Source organism: Syngnathus acus, chromosome 16 (assembly GCF_901709675.1).
Source record: "Syngnathus acus chromosome 16, fSynAcu1.2, whole genome shotgun sequence".
Taxonomy (NCBI): Eukaryota; Metazoa; Chordata; class Actinopteri; order Syngnathiformes; family Syngnathidae; genus Syngnathus; species Syngnathus acus.
The window spans coordinates 10,770,309-10,791,580 of NC_051101.1; the positions used below are offsets into that span (position 1 = coordinate 10,770,309).

Sequence of the window (21,272 nt, forward strand, 5' to 3'; positions counted from 1 at the left end):
TGTCCTTCAAACAAATAGCACAAACACGTACTGTATTGTAATTTTAACAAACTAATTGCAATGACACAAACTCCTCTTAGCGGCTATCAAACTGAAGTCCCAGTTTGTAGCTTGGAGACTGCAAAATAATTTGAAAACAATGGCATATGTTAAAAAATATAGATATATATATTAATAAAATAAAATCTCCTTACCTTTGCTTTGGACTAAAAACTCTAAATGAAACGAATGAAAAGAAACTAACACTCTCGAAAGTGCCGATAAACATGCCTAGATTCTCGTAGTGTGAAATTTTGTGACGTCAAGTTACCACAGCTTACGTCACTGCGAAAAATCAGAATTTCCGGCCACGCCCACTGACAAAACGTCACAGTTCCAGGTAAAGAGCATCGCTAAAATGAGCAGGGATTTTTAGCTTTTGCAACCAAATTGCAGGTGAATCCGGTTAATCTGCTCGACGCCATAACTTAAAAAGTAAAAGATGACATTTTTTTGGCAATAAAAATAAATGAATAAACTAAACATACAAACGGACGAATAAATAAATAAATAACATGAATTTTATAATGTTTATTATATTATATAAAAGACAACATACAGATATGCATAATTATAATCATGATGACATATGCATATACAGTATCATAATTATACAGTAAAATGTGTTTATATTTATATATATTTATATATATTTTATACAGTACATATAGCGAGATATTTTTTGCATAAAAACTGGCAGTGGTGATTTTATAAACCCATATTTTAACTCCAAATCCCCCTCAGTCCACGGACAAAGAGGCCTCTGTAGAAAAGCAGCACCTTTACACCTGAGATCCATGTGTTTTTTTTTTTTTTTTGAGAGGTCTCCCAAGAATGTCATTTTTCTTCCAGGGATGGCGAACAGCATCAGGAGGGGACAAAGTTCTCCTGCTTTTTGACTTTCTGGTATGTGTGTGTGTGCTCTTGTTACTAAAAAGCTTCAGCAGTCCCAGAAAAGATGATTTAAAAAAAAAAAAAAGGAAAATCTAAGCTGAAATTCTTCAGGTCCACAACAGCTGGCCATCACAATAGAAACTCCTCCATACATGTCAGGATATAATCTGTAGAGCTTACATGAGGCGAGTACGAAGATCCTCGACTGGGAGTGGTGCTTGGTCCTGTACGCTAGACATGAGCGCATAATGGTCATGTCTGGTGGTAATGATGATAGTGGTGGTGGTGGTGATGTTCATGATGATGGTGGTGCTCGTGGCGCTGAACCACAGGAACCACAAAGCCCGGGCTCCCCTGGGGGCCGGACATTTGCTCTCTCTCCAAGCCTGGCAGCACAGAGGGCGCAACCTGGGGGTGAGGCTGCGGGGAAAGCGGCGTTTTGGTAGGGGAAAGCGCCTCGCGGGCTTTAGCTCGGACGCGTTTGCTGTGACTGTACTGTAGAGGGTGCTGATGGTGGCCGGACGCTTGGACCTGGTGTGGTAAGTGGTATACATCCTGACCCCCGCCACCGTGCGACATGTTTTGCAAAGGCGGGTGATGGCCGTGGCATTTGTTGGATTTGCCGCCACCGCCGGCGCTATTCCCTCCTTTGTTAGCTCCCTTGGGGGATTTCACAAACTGTGCGCCTTTCCCCCGAAACTCTGCCGGGTTGTAACTGTCGCCGATGACCTGCGAACGCCGCTGGTGGTGGAGTTGCGCTTCCGGCTCGTGGGAACGAGAGCGGCTCTGGCTCTGGGAGCTTCGGCCTTGATTCTCCTGGGGAGGGATCGTCGTTCCTGAAAAACACGTCGCACCTTGAGAGGGCAAGATCGTATTCGAATCAAAGTGTGCTTGTGATGCAAACTACCTTCAAATCTGGAGGTGTAGTTTTCTATACCAGCTAAATCCAGGTAGTGATTCCTCCTCTCTGTGTTCTCGTCCACACAGTAATGCTGGCCTTCCGTGGGCGGGGCCTCGTTGCTTTGCCCCCTGCTGCTTTAAATCAAAATGGAAGTGCAAGAAGTGTAAATTGTGAAATATAAATTTTTATGTGATGTGTGCAATTATCATCTAACTGACCTGATGTAGGCAGACATGCGCTTGACAGACGGACGACTCTCCTCTTGGTGATTGCGATCTGAGGAAAGACAGAAGAATTCATGATTAATTAATTAACAATGAATGATTAATCGACTAATTTTTATTTTTAAGTCATTAAAATGTATTCAATTTTATGCTTCGCCACAGTCTTGTAAATATTTGTCCAACCTGTTTCTTTTTTGTGGCATTTAGGCTCCGGCGTGACAGTCAGCTTGACCCGGAGCGTCTTGCTTTTATTATGGCAGGAGTGATTAACCGAGGCGTCCACCACATCGTAGATGGTGTGCATCAGGCTGGACATATCCTGCGAGAACAGGAAAAAAAAACACACATTTTACCTGATGATCCACAATTGGTCACACTGATAAATAAAATAAACACAAGTTTTCTTAAGACGTGGCAGATTTAAACTTGCCTACCCTGACTTGAAAACACACACACCTCCTTTGTCACTTTGCCACTGTTGTCAAAGTCGTAAAGTGTGAATATCCACTCCTGGCGGTTGTCATCCTCCACGGAAACATCACACTCCAAGTCCTGGAGATACATCCGATTATCATAACGACTTATTTTTAATAACGAGAATAGACCCTGTTTGTCCTCGTTGTATTCATCTATACTCATTTGCAGATGCGATTGGGAAACTGCATTACAATATACATGCCACGAGGGGGCAGCAAAACCTATACGACTAAAGGGGAAAAGCCACTGCCCTCAGTATGGTTCACCCGATTCCACTTTTTTTTTTAGACAAAAACCAGTACGAGTATTCAATTTTTGAGTAGTCCCACTTTTGATACATACAATGCAACTGGTGGAAAAAATATAATATTCTTCAGCTACCAATTTTTGATTGTAGCTTTGATTCACTAATAGAAAAATAATAGAAGCTTGAAAACTCCAAGAGGCAAACATCTGGTTTTTTGAAAGCCCGCTGTGTGAAAAAGCAGCGTGCATTTATGAGCGACGGGGCCCTAAGGAGAAGCCGCCCTTTATGGCTATATAATGTCTCTTAAGCACAATGCGGTCAGGACTGATCACAAAAGCATTTGAAACATGGAAGCCGATCCCAAGTTGTAATTTGTTCTGGAGCGGTTTACTGTACATACAGATGTCCAGGAACCCACAATACATTCCATTCTTCCTGTAACTAGTTTTAACTGGAGGAAAAACGGAAGCGGTGCTCAAATACAGCTGCAGCGTAAGACCGCGTTGGTTTGATTCGAACAACTTTTGCCTTCCTATTGCTTTTCTTATAACGATGATAATTTGAATTCCTATCACAGTGTGCACTTACATCCAGACTGATGCGTTTCTTCCCGTTGGCTTTTATTTCTCGCTCCCCGTCCTCCGCGTGAAGGTACTGAAGGTAGTTTTCGCAGCCATCCACCTTCTCCGGAGGGAGCGCCACTGTCATGATACACAATTAAAGTTGATTTATGGATGAAAGTACAAGTTGCCATGACATCAATCCTGGAGTTGAGTCTTTTATCTATCTATCTATCTATCTATCTATCTATCTATCTATCTATCTATCTATCTATCTATCTATCTATCTATCTATCTATCTATCTATCTATTATTATTTTATTTATTTATTTATTTATGTATTGTATCTATTTATTCATTTATTTAAAAAAATATTTATTTATTGATTGATTATTTTCGTTTATTACTTTTCCATTCAATTATATGAGCGCGTCCTTCCCAACTTACCCTCAAGGGGGCAGTGTTGCTCTGCGAGGTGTCCTGCTTTCAGATGCCCATTTGAAAACTCCTGGGAGGAAAAGAGGAAGATCAGAGATGTGAAGTGAATATACAGTCCAGACCTCAGACACAGAAAAAATAAACATTTCAGGCAAAAACATTTCCTCGTCAGATGTGTGCAAAAAAAAGATGGCCTACACGGTCGGTGCTACAGTGCGGCCAAACACTTTGAAACATGCACCACGCTGATTGTGTTTCACTGTCTGGGATACAAGTAAGCGCAGGCAAGGATTTAAGATTTCCCCCCCCCCCCAAGCCTTCAAACGGGCTCTTGCATCCATCAAAAAAAAAAAAAAAAATGGTGAAGCTGCAATTCATCTTGTGAGCGCTCACTCGGCCAACTTTGATTCTTCGAGAAAATGCAAGGCGAGAATTTCTTGATGAAAGAGGCGAAAAGTTGAACCATTTTTTTAAGACTCAATGCGTGTATATATTTTGCAGAGGGAATAATATCCACGCGGACATTTCGTTATTCTATTATTCTGCGTAAGGTAAAATGGTGGAAGGGGCACAGCAAATGCTGTCATATGGGAATAATCCACATTCTACATAAAACAGACCCACACCACATGTGTTAATGCGCACAAGCGCATACACACACTTCAATTACGTCGAGATTGTGGAAACAATGACAATTAAATACAGCACAAGCCTCAAGCCGTAAGAAATCAAACAACAAATGATTCATCTTATTTACGTCATGTTCGCTGCCCCGCACTTTGAAATCAAATCTCAAGGAGGCCCACTGCAAGGAGGCAAATAAAAACCAGATAGATGCGAGAAAAACAAAAGAACTGCATGTACTGCGTGTGAGTTTCAACATCTGCATGCGTTTAGGTGAAGGACCCCCCCCCCCTCTCCCCTTCCTCTCTTTCTCCAGCGTAATGACAACAGCAGGGCCTGTGGTTCTATTTAACAATCTCAGAGACCGTGATTACTCTCCACTTCACAGGACGAGTGCTCCAGCCTCTAATCTAGCCCTGACCTTCATTGCCAATATGGAGGAGGGGGGGGGGGGGGGGAGCAATCGCAACACGGGGTCAAGGTTTGAACACTCGCTGCAAATTGGCCACATGAGACTTTTGGGGAGAAATCAGCTCAAGATTGGGAGTGAAGCATTAAGGGGGGCAGGAAGTAAGGGAATGAAAACAGCGAAGGCACAAAGGAGGAAAGAGATGATAAGAGGAACAAAGATGGGAGAGGACCAGATACCAGAAGAGGATGTGCTTAGCCTAACAGGAGATAGATAGGGACTATCTACTGCTAACTGGGACCTCTACCTAAGAACTGGAGGAGGTTTTTCTCTTTGACGGTCAAGTCAAAAACAAACGTAGCTTGTGGTTTTGTTGCCCTCCCGATTGCCTTAGGGGTCATTTGACACAACATTTTTATAAAATGGAAATGTTTCAAAATAGGTATGAAAAAAAAAAAAAAAGGCCAGTTCCTGTACATTTAATGTCCCGTTTGAATGTCCAGCAGATTGACTGGCTTAATTCTAAACAATTATGAAACCGCATACATGCTGACAGAGGGGATTTGAAAAGACAGTTTGGGAGCAGCGGTTGGTACGCATGAGTGCCATATTTCTTTACAAAGTGACATTTATATTGTAGCATTTGGAGTTATTTTTGTAGTTTGGCGTGGAGGGAGAGAGAGAGAGAGAGAGAGAGAGAGAGAGAGAGAGAGAGAGAGAGAGAGAGAGAGAGAGAGAGAGAGAGAGAGAGAGAGCTCAAAGCAACATCAAAAAGTCGTCAGAAGCAGCAAAGCACGCTCGAGAGGGGGATTGTCATGAAACAAACAATAAAAACGTCCTCCAATTAAAATGGAGATTCGAGAAGCTGTAACAGACCAACGTTACATCCGCCGAGCGAAGCTAATGAGAGAGCTGAGCGCGTCTGACCGCCGTCTGCAGTTTAACATCGAAACACAAGGCATCGAAATCGCCCACGGTGTCGGCCTCCAAATCTGCCAGCCACATGTGCAATTAAGCGTCTGGCATCTCGCCTCTGCCATTCTTTCGCTATCAGATCATGCTAGGTGAGGCTAATCTCCGATCGGAGATGACAAGTCGATGCAGTGACGGGACGAACTTGTAAAACGCGAGCGCCTGAAAAGCGTGTGATGTTTGTTCACGCTTGCCAAGCAGCTTCAGCTTGGACTGGCAGACTTTAATGTGGGTTAAGGTAACCGAGGGGGGGGGAGCTTTTATTTCTCCCTACCAGGTGACATCAGGCACCCCCCCCCATCCTCCCACTGGAAAACAGTACACACCTTTGTTCTTCCACACCCGCACTCAACTCACCCACTTAAAACACGTATCATGTTTTGGAAATCTTCAAAATAAAAACAGGCTAGCAGAAAAAGAGTTCTTCTGGCCTCAGGGTAGAAATTACAGCAGAAGTCCAAATATAATGTATGCTGGGGAAAAAAAAAAAAAACTGGATATCATCAAGAGGCTTCCTCATATTTTCCAGTCAACGCGGCTTTTTGAAATTGTGTAATTAGTGTCCACACAACTTGTACAGTGCAGCTCTTCCTTCCCTTGTCCAAACAAGATCTCAGTCATTTCCTCAAAAGTGTCTAAGGTGACACATACTCAAAAGTCACCTGACACCTTGCGGAAGGCACCGAGGGGAAATCCTTTCAAAGCCCTCGGGCGGACTATTAATCGTGTGTGATCGGATGGAAGCTAATTGCTAACGGAAACGCGGCTCCGCTGGTGTCAGCGTAAAGAAAAGGAACCCCGTTTTGTAAACATTCGTCACCGCACGATGAAACCGGAGAAGGCGGCAGAACAAGACCTCCATTCCAGGAGAAACCAACTTGGCCTTGACTCAAAACCAGATGTGTTTAAACTGAAGAAATAGCGAAAGGGAAGATGATGTTCGGGTTAGCCAGACGGTAAAAGAACAATGAATGGATGGCCTCGACCTAATTATGGTGGTGAGTCGACACTCGTTTCAGCACGTATCGATTGGCAATCCATTTCTATATTAAAACGAGTTAGGTCAGTTATGGAATTTAACGTGGAATTTTGCATCGGTTTGCCGCGGCGTGTCTTTTCCTAAATGGCGTCGAGATGAGAACAGAACACCCGCGCTGTCATCTGGACAGGCTCCATGTGGCTGAGATCGTCGGACTCTTTTACAGGCCAGCGGGATTCTGGTTGAGGTCAAACAGGAGGCAGAACCTCTCTCTTGGCAGGACATGAATCACAAGGGGGTGAAGCCTCTTCGGGCCTTGTATAACAACAGCTGCGAGGGGAGCTTTTGATGAGAATGCTTCGCCATTGACATAAGCGCACCTAAAGCACTAAAAGTCACCTGCTCCCCCCCTCCCCTTCCTGATGATCCTCTCACTTTGATTTGACCTGCTGGACGGCATAAGATTAGCTAGCCACCGCGTATCCGCTTCATTAATGCTAACGTTGATAGCAACGTGATGTAACGGAGGACCCACCGCTACTCGGAAATCACGCTGACACACACCTCGTTGAAAAAGGAGGCGGCGCCAAGCAAGGAACACGACAGGCGTTTGGCCTCAAACAGGATGTGCCTCTGTTTGTGGTCTCCATGTGAAATTCTGTAAGCTCCCGCGCAGGCCCCCGGCTCTCAAGTCCAGCCAATGGGGAGCGCATCCAGGCCGATAAAGCTGAACAGATTTGTTCCACATTCCACGGGGGCCTTTAAACAACACAGAAGACCTCAAAGTGCCAGGTTGCGGCTGAACTGAAGCGGACGCCAATCCCACCAGGGCCCGAAGGGACTCCACCTCTTATAAAAAATCATGCGGAGACTCTCTTGTCTCCTTTTGAAGGGTTTAGTCGAAAATGGCACTTTAATCAACTTGTCTGTCACTCGCAGTAAAAAAAAAAAAAAAATGTAAGCATTTGATGCACATTCCAAAGCTCTGAGACAGCTTGGAAAAGAATTTTCAGAATAAAAAAAATCTCATCAAAAAGCACTGATGTATGAAACCTTGATATTAGGATGCTAAATGCTAATGCTAACTGCATGACACAGCCAGACTGCAAACTTAACGTGCATAAATAAGCTCATACTCTTTATTATGCGTGTTTTGATCTCATTTGCTATTCCACCTACCAAGTAGACGTGCGTGGCATGTCTTATTTTTCCATTTGCCGTTAAGACAGATCCTTATAAAGGGAAGAAAAGTGGAAAAGCTATGAAATGAAAAACAATCTCACGTTGGCCTGCATTGCTGTGTCTGCGAGATAGCTTAAATTTTATTTGCGTTATAAAGTTTTATAGTGATTGAATGACGAATTATTTTGGTTGTACGACACCGTCGTTGGAAGAGAAAGTGGATTTATTAGCCAGTAATGTAGTGAACAGTTTTTTGATGCCCCACCCAAAAGTACATTAGTACTCTAAACGGTCAATATAATAATATGATTTTTATTTCATTCCCAGCCCATCTTTCAATATGAATTTTCAAAATAAATTCTGATTTCATTTGGACAAAAGACGCCGGAAGTCTAATCATGTAAAAATTGCTGACGATGACTTTTCTATCAAATACACAAAATAATTCTGAGCAGTCATATGAGTATCACAAAGTGCAAAATAGAACAAAAGAGGCTACTGTGGAAGTCCCAGTAAGTTCTGGGACGCTCGAGGCTAAAATTACTAGTACTCGTACGGGCCCACAGAAGAAGGAACCACAAGTTGCTGGGGAGGTCATTGTGCTCTCGTTTTTCCCGCAGCGAAATGGTTGGTGAGCCACAAAATGTTTTCATATAAAAATACGACATGCGAGGGATGCTCAAAGTCGGAGTGATTCGTAAGCACCCTCCGCTGCGTTTCAACACGATCACTCTCACCCATTTGTGGTCGGCTGTCTGTCTAGCAAAGGAGATGTCACTTAGAGTTGCTCTCACCTGCGAGATAAGCCCCGACACTAGTTTCCCCCCCGCTTGTTTTGTTAAGCTGCGTGGGATTCCACTCTCGGCTTTAAAAAAGCGGAGCCGGCCGGCACTTCATAGGGGTGAGGCTTTGTGGTTTCGGGGGCTGCCGGGGGCCTTCCAGAGCTCCTGTGGGTGACTGAGAAATGTAAACAAACCACGTCGGGGAAGGACAGCTGCATTGGGAAGAGCAGCAACAGCGCACACTTGAGGGATGCTTGTCCGTGTAATCCACAATGACTTATTTTTTTTTTTTTCGGGTTGCGCCACTCATGCTGTTAACGGCTTGCGGGTTGCTGGATAAGCTTCCCGCTGGGTTTCCGGAACATGCCTTCCAGAGGGATAAGAGCGGCTTCACGGTCAAGACCGCAGCTCTACAGTCCACTTGTCACCACTCCCGGCGGGTAAGTTACAAAGAGAAGTGCGGATCCAAATGAGCGCCGATGATGAGAGGCAATCATGCGGCCGTGACCAATCAGCGAGTAATGTAGCATGAACGCTCCGCACTTCTATTTGGGAGGTACACTGGGGCAAAGGGACACGGTTGGATGTTCTGTAGCTTAGTGCTATATTCGAGAAACAAAAGTAGACAAGAAAAGTGCGGAATAAAGAAGAATCTGGTTTTAGAAGATAGCGCAGGACATACGACTGATTCCTTGCAACGCCGGGCTTTTCAAAATAAAACAAAAAAAATTCAATTCAATCATTAATTTAAGTCTTACCATTCCCGTCCATTGTTTAGTTTTATTCGGGCTTTTACCTCAAGCTAACTGTTTCTAGCTAACACGCATCCGGCCACAAATTAGTGTTTTGTCCATGTGATATATTTACATTGTGGCCACAGTCTAAAAAAAAAAAAAAAAATCTAACATGTCATGTCTGGGGTACGAAGCTTGCCAGCATGTTTTAGGCAAAATCTCCTAAACACATGTTTGCAGCGGACAAAAGAAGTTCCCAGCACCTGTTTTGTGTCTCTCGTCTCATTTGGACATGTTGAGTAAAGAACTCCCTCCCCGACTGTCTGCCACAGTTGCCAGTTTAGGGAATACCGCAAAAATTCCTGACCCTGCGAGAACAGGCTTGATTCCAAGCTGCGAAGTTCCTCACAAGGCTGGAAGTAGACGAGGGGTCGTAGCGGGGTCAACGGGAAGGGACGAAGAGGCTGTCATGTTCAGATGATGTGAAGGAATGTCTTGATTTGAATCATGGACGATCGCCACAAAAAATCAAAATTAAGTGTAATTAATAAATGATTCCACGTGGCACACCTGTCAATTTTTCGATCTCTCTTGGCAAAATGGTTCGGAATCACCGAACACATGTTGAAAAATTAGAGTGGTGTGTAGGTCGATTACCGATGCAACAAAGTCATGCGGCGCAACCCAAATTTTTCATGAATTATTCTCAAAGGAAATTACGGGGGGGGGGGGGGGGGGGGGGGGGAGCCCATGAGGATAAATGTCTTTGAACTGGCAAGACGGCGTACAAAGTCTACATTTGGCCGATTTTGTGCGCTTCTGCTGGCCGTGTCTGCACTTTGGTGACCTGACAGGCAAAAGCTGTGTGTGCACCAAACACGTTTCCCCAGTGTGAAATTCAGGAACGTAATTCATCCATGGCAAAAGCGGAGATGAAAAGGCAATGGTGCAGAGGGCAGCTCAAGCGCGGCTCCGCCTCCTTCTCAGCTTTTGCAGCAGAGCGCACGGAGAGTCGAGGGGGGAGCGCAGCTTTTTCAAAGCCTCGATTATTGCGAACCGAGTCTACGCTTTTGGATTGGCTCGTGAGTTGTGCTGGCGTATTCTTATCTTATCTCCGATGCTCAATCCGCACGAACGAGCGACCGAGTCTGGAGGCAGGCAGTCCACTTAAAAGCAAAGTGAGACACTGAGTATTGATAAAAAAAATAAAAAAGCGAGGAGGTGGTGATGTGCGAGAGAGGGGCTTGAAAGCGATGAGATAATCGGAGAAGTACCAGGATGGAGGAGTCCTCAAAGACAAGCACATGACACAGGTGGGGGGGCAAGATATTCCGATACACTGGGATTCTTGATAGGATCAACCCAGCCCGCATCAACATGCGGAAGTAGGTGCTAGTTATAAGCTTGTTGCCATATTTGCTGTCTTGGAAAACACTTTTGTTTTGTTGTTGTGTTTTTTAAGCATTTTTAGCATTTTCTCATTCACATCAATCAGCTGTTTTTGATTTAAACAGTTAAGTATTATTTTCAGTGAAGACGGCCTCAAAACCAGAAACTGTCAAATCTAAAACGTACATTCCTCGAATTTTTTCCTTTTGTAATGTGTTGTTTTCCCACTTTGTTTGCGGAGCACCTCCCGTGAAGCAAATGGCGTCTGGGTGCGGGACGGAGAACTGCTGTTTATTTGAAATGAGCCTTTAGGTAAACACGTTACACGGCGCTAAGGGGCTCGGGTCAGCTTTTGAAGTGGCCTCAGGAAAGAAATGGGTGGGGGCGAGGGGGGGGGGTTAAAGAAGGCCGCCTTCAGAGGAAATTAAAACAGAGACTTCATTCAGCGCTGTTTCATCATCTCATTTTTTGGTATTTTAATGTCATCAGAAACTTTGTCGTCGACTTTCTTCCGAGTGTAAATTCCAATTTTACATCCCACTTCCTCGTAATGTAAAGTAGGTTTGGATGACGGGGGACAGCTCGTTTGCTGTCTCCCCCCCTGCCTCCCCCCCTCAAAGAGACTCAACGTGATGTGCGGAGCTGCACTGTCTGCGTAGCCCATTTGCGAGCTTTGAAGCCGCTCGAGTGTTTCGACAGCTAACCACTTTCAGATGGGGCTGTGGCATTTTATGAGGAGAGTAAAAGCGATACTTACACATGTGTACGCTTGGAGGGTGGGGGAAGCTCGGAGCGGAGAAGAGGATAAGTCCTCCAGGGTTTCAAATGTGTGGGGGGGGGTATATGAAAATCGAGGGAAGGAGAATATATCGAGGAAACAATGTATGGCCTCCACGTCTTCTCTTTTTTTTTTTCATTAAGTCGACAGGAAGTCGAGGGGTTTGTGTCGTGTGCGGTTTCATTCTCCATGCCTCCGACCTAGCAGGGCGTCAGCTTGAGGAATGTGGAGCAAGGATGAAGTTTCGAAGCATTCACGGGGGGGGAACTGTCTGAGGTTTGTTTGTTTTTTTCTTCCAAGAATAACAAAGTGGTTGTAAAAAAGTTGGATGCATATTGCATCACAATGTGAAGAGTTACATGACAGGCTGAAAAAACAAAAAGTAATTGCACACTAAATCCTGCAATTGCGGCACTGCTATTTATGCTCTCGACAAGCAACGAAAACGTCTGATCCTACCTAGATTTATGATGAACAATGTACTTTGCTGTTTTAGCCCCCCCCCTCCCCTGACTGAAAATCTATTGTGAAATATATGTCTGACCTCTATAGAGACAATCTCAAGTTTCCATTCATAGAGAGAAAACCACATTTTGATCCAATAAAGGGGTCCCCCAGTCTTTCCAAAAATAAATAAGAGGCCTCCATTTACAAATATTTAAAGAGACAACATGCGGGAAAGTTCCAAGCAGCGGCCTTTAGTGAGCTCATCGCATTCACAGACATCACTGAAGATGTCGTGTGTGTGCAATTAGAAATGCCCATAATAACGTCTCCACCGCTCATTAGTGGGGGGAAGAAAAAAAAAATAATAAAAAATTCCCCTGACTGATCCAAGGATTGCGAAATAAAGTCCACTTGGAAATGAGAAGCAACTTTCTAAGGAAGAGGCGGGGGGACAGGGGGTTTATGTGGAAACATACCTTACACACTAAAATGTAATAACCTTTGAGTCTCCCGGTGTTTTACTTGGCCGGGAGACGCGACAAGATCAAACACAGACTTGGATCCAGATGCTTTTGCCAAAAATGTCAGCATTAAGCACGGGGCTTCAGCTTCAGGTATTTTCTTTCCTCTGGCAGCAAACGAGAGGAGAGAGACAGACCGGCGTTAACCCTCGACGGAGCTGGCATCTTGTCCCCTGCCTTGCCGCCACGCAAAGCATGCTGGGAAAATTAAAGTAACCTGCTGCTATCGACGTCTAGTCTAAATTAGTCGGAAGATTTTTAAAAAACGAAGCCCATAAAGGTATGATTGGATGATTGTCAACCAGTGGTCCGCGGCCCTCTAGTGGTCCGTGGTGGTATTGCAAGTGGACCAAATGGAAAATAATTGCAAATTTTTAAAAGATACATTTGATTTATTATTTAGACTTATTTTTCCAGTGACTTTTGTGAGTCACACGCAAATGATGTCTAACGCGAAGCTACACTTAGATACTCTTTAAAGTCCGGAAGCGGCAAACGGCGTCAACGGCATGAAAAGAAGCGACAAAACGCAAGTGACTTCAAAGCACCGCTGTCGGTCGGCAGAGAAAGAAGGCGACAACTTAATTCCATGAAGATAACGGCTCTGATAATAATGAAAGCGTGTCTCTTGTCTAAAAAAATATTCCCTTTGAGCTGTCTGAGAACTTGACGCTGATGAGATTCTTTCATGCTCATCACAAGGCCCATTGTTTTTGTATTGGTACTCAGTACATGGACATTAACATGCAACTCCGACATATGCTGAGGAATGCTTTGAAAGCTCTTTTATTGACAAGTAGCTATTCTATTTACTTTGTTTGGATTTGGTTTGCCACATAAGGTATTCAAACTATCTATGGGACACTTACATACGCTCTAAATCCAGTGAGGTTGAAAATAACCAAATATGCGTAAAAAAACAGCGCCACTATTTGGGTCAAGTTGACCCAACTTTCCGGATTGTTTTGTACAAATTGAGCTAAATCTTTGGGGTTGTTTTGGCTTTTGAACGAGAAGCTTTGAACCTATTATTGGCATTTTCATTCATTTCAATGGGAAAAGGTGATTTGAGATACGTGTGTTTTGAGTTACGAGCATTGTCGCAGAACAAATTCAACTCTTGTCTTATTGCCGTTTGTTATTTATTTAATAAACGTGAAAGATTACATGGTGATATGACCTGTGCTAATCAAGAAGTTGCAACCAACTGGACTGACACAGCATGACAACGATTTCTCAATCCAGTCACGTCAGACCAACATGTTTCGGATTGTTCGGCCTTGTCAGAGGTCATTGCTTTTACTGGGAGCTATTTTAAGCGTCAGATGTTTCTGTCCTCCAACGTGTTACAATGGAGCTGTGTTGAAACTATTCCAAAATACCCTCATGGACATGTAATGCCTCTTTCCATCAAACACACCAAGCGGGTGAGACTCGCCCTCTGACTCAGAGGCGTCGCGGTGACGCTTACGTGAACGCCAGCGACATGAAAGAGCGGCTAAATAAGCATCTCGTGCTGGTGATGAGTGGAGAAGCCGCCATGGTGATGATGTTTACACTGACGGTGAACTCTGGATTTGGCAATCGGCATCGAAAAAGATAAACAGACACTAAAGTGTGGAGTGATGCGCTTGTTGGTTGACGATTAAATGAAGGAAGGGATGGTGAGATGAAAAGACACGTTTGTCCTAAGAGGTTCGGGAAAGTTCAGCTTGAAATAATAATGGTGGCCTCTGTTGGGAAAATGTCAGCATACAGGAATTGGGTAGCAAAATGTAAATGTTTTGTTTTAATTTGAAGAAATTGTATTTAACACATTTTCTTTTTTTCCTACAACACCAAAAAATTATTTTCTGCTTTTCAAATCTTTGTCTATTTCAACCAATCTCGACATTTAAGCGACTGTCATTCTTGGGAAATCTTATCACAGCGCTAACGTTAGCTTATCCTGCTTACCGATCATCCAACAAACTAAATCACCAAATCAATCAACCTTGTACCTCACGTTTCACACTACTCGGAAACAATTGTTGCGTTCCTCCCTGCCTGCGGGTGGTACCACAAAAAAGTGCTTTATTTTCGTCCACAATAGTTTGTGACAAAAGGGAAAACTTTAGTTCCCAGCTAACCTACCGTAATTTTCGGACTATAAGTCGCGGTTTTTTTCATAGTTTGGGTGGGGGGGCGACTTATACTCAGGAGCGACTTATATACATATATATGTTTTTTTTCACTTTTTTGGGCATTTTATGGCTGGTGCGACTTATACTCCGGTGCGACTTATAGTCCGAAAATTACGGTAATTGAACCGAACCGGTGTTGAAGTGAGCGTCCTCCTCCCAAAGTGAGGCAGATGTTGCCCCCCTGCCATCGATACCTCTAAAACCCCTTCGATATCTCCCCAAAGAAAAAAAAAGCACGCTTAAATCCCTACTCCTCCTCTTTTCCTCTTCCACCCCCTTCCCACCGCAGCCCCTTTCCCCGCTCCAGGATTTTTCAGTACAAACCAGGAACAGATGTCTGCCGGGGCCGTGCTGAAAGACCCCGCTGTTCTGGATGCCAGCCACATGCTTTTCATTCAGAGATGAAGGCTCACAGCTCGCCTTCTTGTGAAGCCATTTTAGGGGGGGGGGAGTTGGAAAAAAAACAGACCCTCCAAATGCCTTCAAGACTGTTTAAAAAGAGCTACATATATACCAGCGCACACCTTTATGTCTCCTCTCTGCCATTTTCGCGTCTCGGGTGGTGCTTTTTTTTTTTTTGTTTCGGCACTTCATGTGCAAGGCAGATTACAAAATACAAAGATTTTATTTCTTTTTAACATCCAGATGGGCAGGAACAACATCTATGTCATCTGATGACAATCAGGTTAGGTGCTGACTCTTTCAGACGGATGGAAAAACTTTAATGATCTAAATTGAATTGCCAATATGTTAAAAAAAAAAATGGCGCCTTTTAAACGGTAAAAGCGCTAAAACTACACCCTGCTCAAATATCAATCAAATACAACTTAGAAAATGGATGCTATGCATCCGCCCAATTACATCACTGGGAAGCCATTTAAGCCACGCCCCCTTTAAAAATCCCAAACATTGATAGTGTGGTGAAAAAAAAAAAATTGCGGTATATCTGCACAAAATGTGTATTGTATTTAGAATTTTTTTTCCCATTCATGTTAAAAATATACATTTTTTAATCATTTAAGTTAAGACCTTAATCGCCTGTCGATTCAGTGAAGCTTTGACGGGAATAGTATTAAAAACATTCTTTCATTTGGAAAATTTTTGCTAAGAAATCAAAACACAGCAGTATTCCAGAATAAATTTCCGCTATACAGAATAAAAAGGGGTTTAAAAAAAAAAAACTATTCCTGCTTTAAATCTAATTTTTGACAGCAACATTAATGTCACCGAGTATTTACAACGTGATCTCAACTGAAGCCCTTTCTTTTAATTCCAAGTGTATTCCTATTAATCTTTCTAAAGTGGACTACTGAAGGTCTTTTTTGTCACGGAATGTAAAGTGTTGACACTGGCTCCCCCACGAGCAACTCTGCGGCAAGACTTGAGACAAAAGGCGGCGCTGAAAGGCCAAATTAGTCTGTCATTATTGGGGCATCCCAGCCAGCCTGTTTGAAGCACTTTACTGGGACCTTGTTGATCTTTCCAGAGGTGTGACATACAGTGAACCCTCACATGGCTCTCGTGAACTCACTTCTCCACACTGGGTTCGGAACTTTAAAGCCTTCATTATGCAAAGACTTTTTACTTGAAGTCAAGGTGTTCACTTCTGCACCCAAAAGTGGGATTGCACGGCAAAGGCAAGCGGCCAGCCGCCGACTGGAAGTCACGCTTTTGCGGGGGGAAAAAAAAAAATCAATATTGAAACAAGTTTGATCTGCTGTTATTTCTTCCGAAAGCAAAGCCTCGTTGCCGGGGTCCAAATTAAAGCTTTATCAAGAAGCTTTACGCAGACTCGCGTTGGGCACGGGCCATGTATGCGCTTCTTTTCCCGGCAGTACATCATCGCCCCCCCCAGCCGGGCCTCCTCCCCTCCCCAAGAAGGGGCAGGATTGGGGGGTTTGGAGGTTCCACTGATATCAGAGCCCTTTTTATAACTCTCAGAGCTGCACTTTGAAGTCGCAGCCAGACAGCTCAGGAATCCTACTCCCCCGTTTGACAATGAGGAGGAAGGGGGGGGGGGGGGGGGGGCTAAATAGCATGTTTGGTCAATCTGCTCCTCTTTGGAAGTCACAAGTAATGCTATCTGTCCCTGCAGCTCATTAAGCAGGCCACTGCGAAGACAAAAACCACCTAGTGAGGAGGGCCCAGATGTTTGTTTCTCTTCTTCAGTTGCTTCATCAAAATGTTCCGAATTGCAGGCTGCACTTTTGGACGATGTGTTTACTGCCCTTGTGATGTTGACTCGTGATAATCACGTGAAAATCTATCTTAAACGGCCAATTTTAGTCCTTGCGAGCGTTCAATCCATAAAAAACACCACAAGTCCATTTTTCCCCCACAGTGGAACCTCTGAAGTCTAATGTCCTAGATTTTAATTTCATTTTAATTCCAAATATGACTCACAAGACTTTTCTTTTGGTCTTCTGAGGAGCTGAACCCAACAGATGTGAAACGTGAGGAAAGATATGCAAAAGCAAACTTCCATTCAAAGCAGTTAGCCGTGTCCCAATACTTTTGTCACCAAAGTTCTGTGATTGTTTCTACGTTTCACTATTAACGATGGCTTTTGATAATATTAAAAAAAAAAATCAAAGCTTTGCAAATCGATAAATGTAATCACAGAATTTTTATTTTTTTTTAATTCAATTTTTTTCGACCGCTTATTCTCCTCAGGCTGCTTAAGTTTGCCTCGAATTAAAACGAAAGCCACAGACGTTTAATCTAAGAATCGCATCGCCGAAACACGACACTGTCTGATCCTTTCAACTTGAAAATATGCGCCACCAAACTTGCTACGCTTGATAAATTCTCAACTGAGCTGCGCTGGGACTTAAAAACACCCCGAGGACTTCTTAACATCAATAAACTTCAACTGTAGCCTCATTTCCAACATGAATATAACGTATGAGCAGGCAGAGCCATTTTTTCACTCAATGTACTTCATAGTCAACACAATCATGTGAGGGACTTTTTTTTTTTTGTTGAAAATTGCGACAGCTGACGCGCAAGAAGATGGAAAAGGGGCTGAATATGCAGATGTGGTCGCAAGGAGGGGAATGAAAACGCACGGAAAAAGAATTATTCTTACTTTACCACCTACACTATGGTACATGCGGTCACACGTATATGATGACAAACTCAGCCATGTCTTCTCACTTGCACCTATTAAAGTTGTTGTGAAGTATGGTGAGATATTTGGAAAGCACCTTTGGTGGTTTCCCTCCAGGGCGAGTGTGAACTCCAGCGCCCCTTTAATTTGTACCAGTGGGCGGATAATAACCTGATTTAATCTATGACTTTTGTACTATTACAACCACCCACCCTCACCGAGTCACAATTTGTGGGTAGGTCGAAAAAAAAATGATGTCATGTGATGCTGCTGATTAGCGGGGTGGGCATGATGCCAGCAGCCACAAGTGTAAATGTTACACACTACTGTGATAGTGTGTGTGTGTGTGTGGGGGGGGGAGCGAGACGTGTCAGAAAGAATAACAAGACACTTGGCACGGGTCTTCACGCATGGTCGTCAATACACTTTGCCTCCTCCTTTAAGAGTCAAGAAGTGCTCATCTCCTCTTACAAGAGGGGGGGACACGGTTCTGAGCAGACAACTTTGAAGTGCCTGACACACTCATCCCATCAGCAAACGCACAAGCATCAACTCACACACACACAGACACACAAAGCTGGCTTTTTTTTTTAAAAGCAGGGACTCCAAAACTTGAAATTTTAGAGCCAAAGTCAACAAATGCATTGACAAACTAATAAAAGAACATAGAGGACAAGGATTTACAACAAATATCAATTAAAAAGAATCATTGTTCCAAAAAAAAAAATGTCACCCAATTTGGACCACAACCCTAAGTTTGGAAAACTTATTGGAAAATTACTAGACTCATGCCTTAATGGATTAAAAATTAGAAATACAATTTACTCTTGTGTGATATGTTTAGATTAGACAAATGTCTGATAATAAAATAATTTCTTCTTGGATTTTTTTTTTTTTTTTTTTAAACATCACAGTGGTAGATGTAATACTTATGTATAGAAACAAAAACATAAAATACAATGTTTGTAGAATATATGAGAAACCAGATTTACCTATCCTGCTAATTACTTTATTCATGTTTACTTAATTATAACCACCATATTACATAAATGTTAAATATCCACTCTACCTGCATGTTCTTCATCTTGTGATCCATCCCTCCATAGCGCTCAGACTCGTCCATGCTCCTCCGGAGGAAAGCATTCACAACAAAACTATCCCCTGAAAGAAAAAGAAAAAAAATCAGCATTAACAAAATCTCATCACTGCAAAATAATCTTGATGCACTTGTCCATTGGACTAACCTTCTGGGTTCTCCCTGCGCTTGCACGCTTTGGATCATGCAAAACAGACATCGTTTTTTAGTCCATGTTTTAAAAGCGTTTTGTTAAAATGATGCACCCAAATAAATGTCTTACCGTGTTTGGACTGTAATTTTCCCATTCTTGTAACCCACGTCACTGGATCAATAAAACGATACCGAGTAAATCCGAAGTGTCTCAGCAAGTGTGGGTCACATTGTGCTGCGGCCGAACTCCAACTTTATCCAAAGTCCGACAATGAAATGTTTGGTTCATGGAGGAAGTACCGAGCGCTTTTACTAATAACACGGCGAAATCGTCAAAAGTGATGGTGGGAGACGTTTTGGCAGGACGTCCCTCCTCTCATTTCACCTCAGTCCGACTGGAAGTGCAGCGGTTGGGAAGTGGAACAAACCCACCAGACACGCTCGTCACTTGTTAAGTGTGACGTCACAACACCGATGTACATCCGGTTAAGTCTTTAAAAACAAAAGCATGCATCTACAAAATAAAAGGATGGTAAATTTTGCTGAGCATTATACAGACAAGCTGGATTTAGAACTAAACTTGTTTCGTAAGTGTATTAATTCGCGTTCAATACATTTAGGATAGAAAATAGAATAATGTCCATTCATCGGGTAATTCACAAACACTGCCAGTTTCACTTGGTCTGAAAAATATTTATTTTCTACTAATAAGATTATTTTTGTTCCTCTGTACACGTATGTACGGTGACAAAGACAACCATTAAATGCTTGTCCTCTAATTGCTTGTTGAAAAATATTGGTCATAATCAAATGGGAAAAACTATGGCACAACAGAGACAATATCAAGAATTGGATGTTCTTTCAAAATGGATGAAAAGTCAAGATGAAAACGGGCCAGGAAGGCTGCCAAGAGCAGCAACATTGAACGAGATGCAGGAATTTCTGGCAAGTATTGGCTAATTTGGTAGCGTTGACAACAATCTCCCGTCTGGGCTACCGGGTGGTTTCTTACCAAAAAAACATCCAAGCTCAGCTCCATTTTGCAAATATGCATTTGCGGCATTAAATGTCGATTCAAGCTGTAGAACTTGCACAACAAAATTGGCCTAAAATCAGATCAGATTTTTTTTCCCCCCTCTGTCCCCGCGATTGATTATGGCGCACTAAAACATTTTTAGAGTCTAAGGAGCGTGCAGCACATGTGCTAAAGATAAACTGCTGTTTGTCGAGGAGAACCTGGAAGAACTCGCTGTACTTTGAACGTTCTGCACTTCAAAAGCTGCTCCACACTTTTATGGTTTGTTTCTGTTGGCGGGTGTTAAAACGGAGTCTGGCTGCAGAACACACGCGTCCTAATGTTATGACTATGTAAGGGCCATCGTTGTTTTTTTTCCCACCGCCGCATGAACTCATTAATGTGTATTCTGTACACACCACTATTGCAGAGTATATTCCAAATGATTGGACATGGTTGCGGGAGGTCCTTAGTTAAAAAAAAAAAAAAAAAAAATGTTACAAATGCCAATAAACTGTTTTCCCCTGAGAGCAGAGGTGTCCAACTCTGGTACTCGAGGGCTCCTATCTTGGTTGAAGAAAAATGAAACCATTAACTGAACCGCTCGTAAAAAAATTAATTAAATTAAAAAAAAATATTATATCCATATATTTTGACATTTATTTTTAAATCTTTTTCATTTTGCATTTATTTTTACTTTTTTGTCCTATATATTTTGTTGTAGTGTATTCTATATATGTTTTATTTTTTCAATTATCTTTTATTTTTGCTTTCATTTAATTGCTTCATGTATTTTATTTGGGCAATTTTGGTCATGCAATGCAGAAGGAAAAGTTATTCAAATGAGGGGGCGGTCCTATGCGTGCAGAGCTAGCTGATGATCTCATGACCTTTTTATCTTAATGTGCAGTCTTATTCCACTTCCTGGAATGTTATTGAATGCTATCATTGGAAGTTCTCAGACAGAGGATCTTCGCATATGTGCTGCTACTGGGATGCGCGTCAAAATTTGCATATCTCATTGATGTCTATCTTCACTCGTTCTGCCTCGCCTAATTATTGCCTTTGCTTCCCATATTCTAGCTTACGGGATGCAGGCTGCATCCTCCTCGCGTGCCTCTCTTTTCCTTCGGCAACATC

The 21,272-nt window shown here is 42.9% G+C and overlaps 1 protein-coding gene across 3 annotated transcripts; it reads right to left on the reverse strand.

The window, feature by feature from the left end:
- Positions 1 to 550: 550 nt before the first annotated feature.
- Positions 551 to 19,543, reverse strand: nkd2b (NKD inhibitor of WNT signaling pathway 2b). 3 transcript variants are annotated; one of them, XM_037274480.1, is made up of 10 exons: positions 19,248 to 19,542; positions 19,134 to 19,160; positions 18,959 to 19,050; positions 3,790 to 3,850; positions 3,371 to 3,483; positions 2,515 to 2,610; positions 2,242 to 2,377; positions 2,053 to 2,110; positions 1,841 to 1,965; positions 551 to 1,769 (listed from the first exon to the last, which is right to left on the reverse strand). In XM_037274480.1, the coding sequence occupies exons 1-10, from the start codon at positions 19,270 to 19,272 to the stop codon at positions 1,186 to 1,188; spliced, it is 1,317 nt and encodes a 438-aa protein (XP_037130375.1). In that variant the 5' UTR covers positions 19,273 to 19,542; the 3' UTR covers positions 551 to 1,185. The 3 variants fall into 3 exon arrangements, with proteins under 3 accessions (XP_037130375.1, XP_037130374.1, XP_037130376.1); XM_037274479.1 differs by having other exon boundaries at positions 1,841 to 1,968; XM_037274481.1 differs by lacking the exon at positions 2,515 to 2,610 and having other exon boundaries at positions 1,841 to 1,968; positions 19,248 to 19,543.
- Between the last annotated feature and the right edge of the window lie 1,729 nt (positions 19,544 to 21,272).

Coding starts and splice junctions, on each gene's coding strand:
- nkd2b (XM_037274479.1), bottom strand. CDS start 19,272: ATGGGAAAATTACAGTCCAAACACG. Junction 3,851..18,958: donor ACAAGATGAAGAACATGCAG/GTAGAGTGGATA, acceptor TTTTCCTCCCAG/GAGTTTTCAAATGGGCATCT. Junction 2,378..2,514: donor GTGGCAAAGTGACAAAGGAG/GTGTGTGTGTTT, acceptor CTGTTCTCGCAG/GATATGTCCAGCCTGATGCA.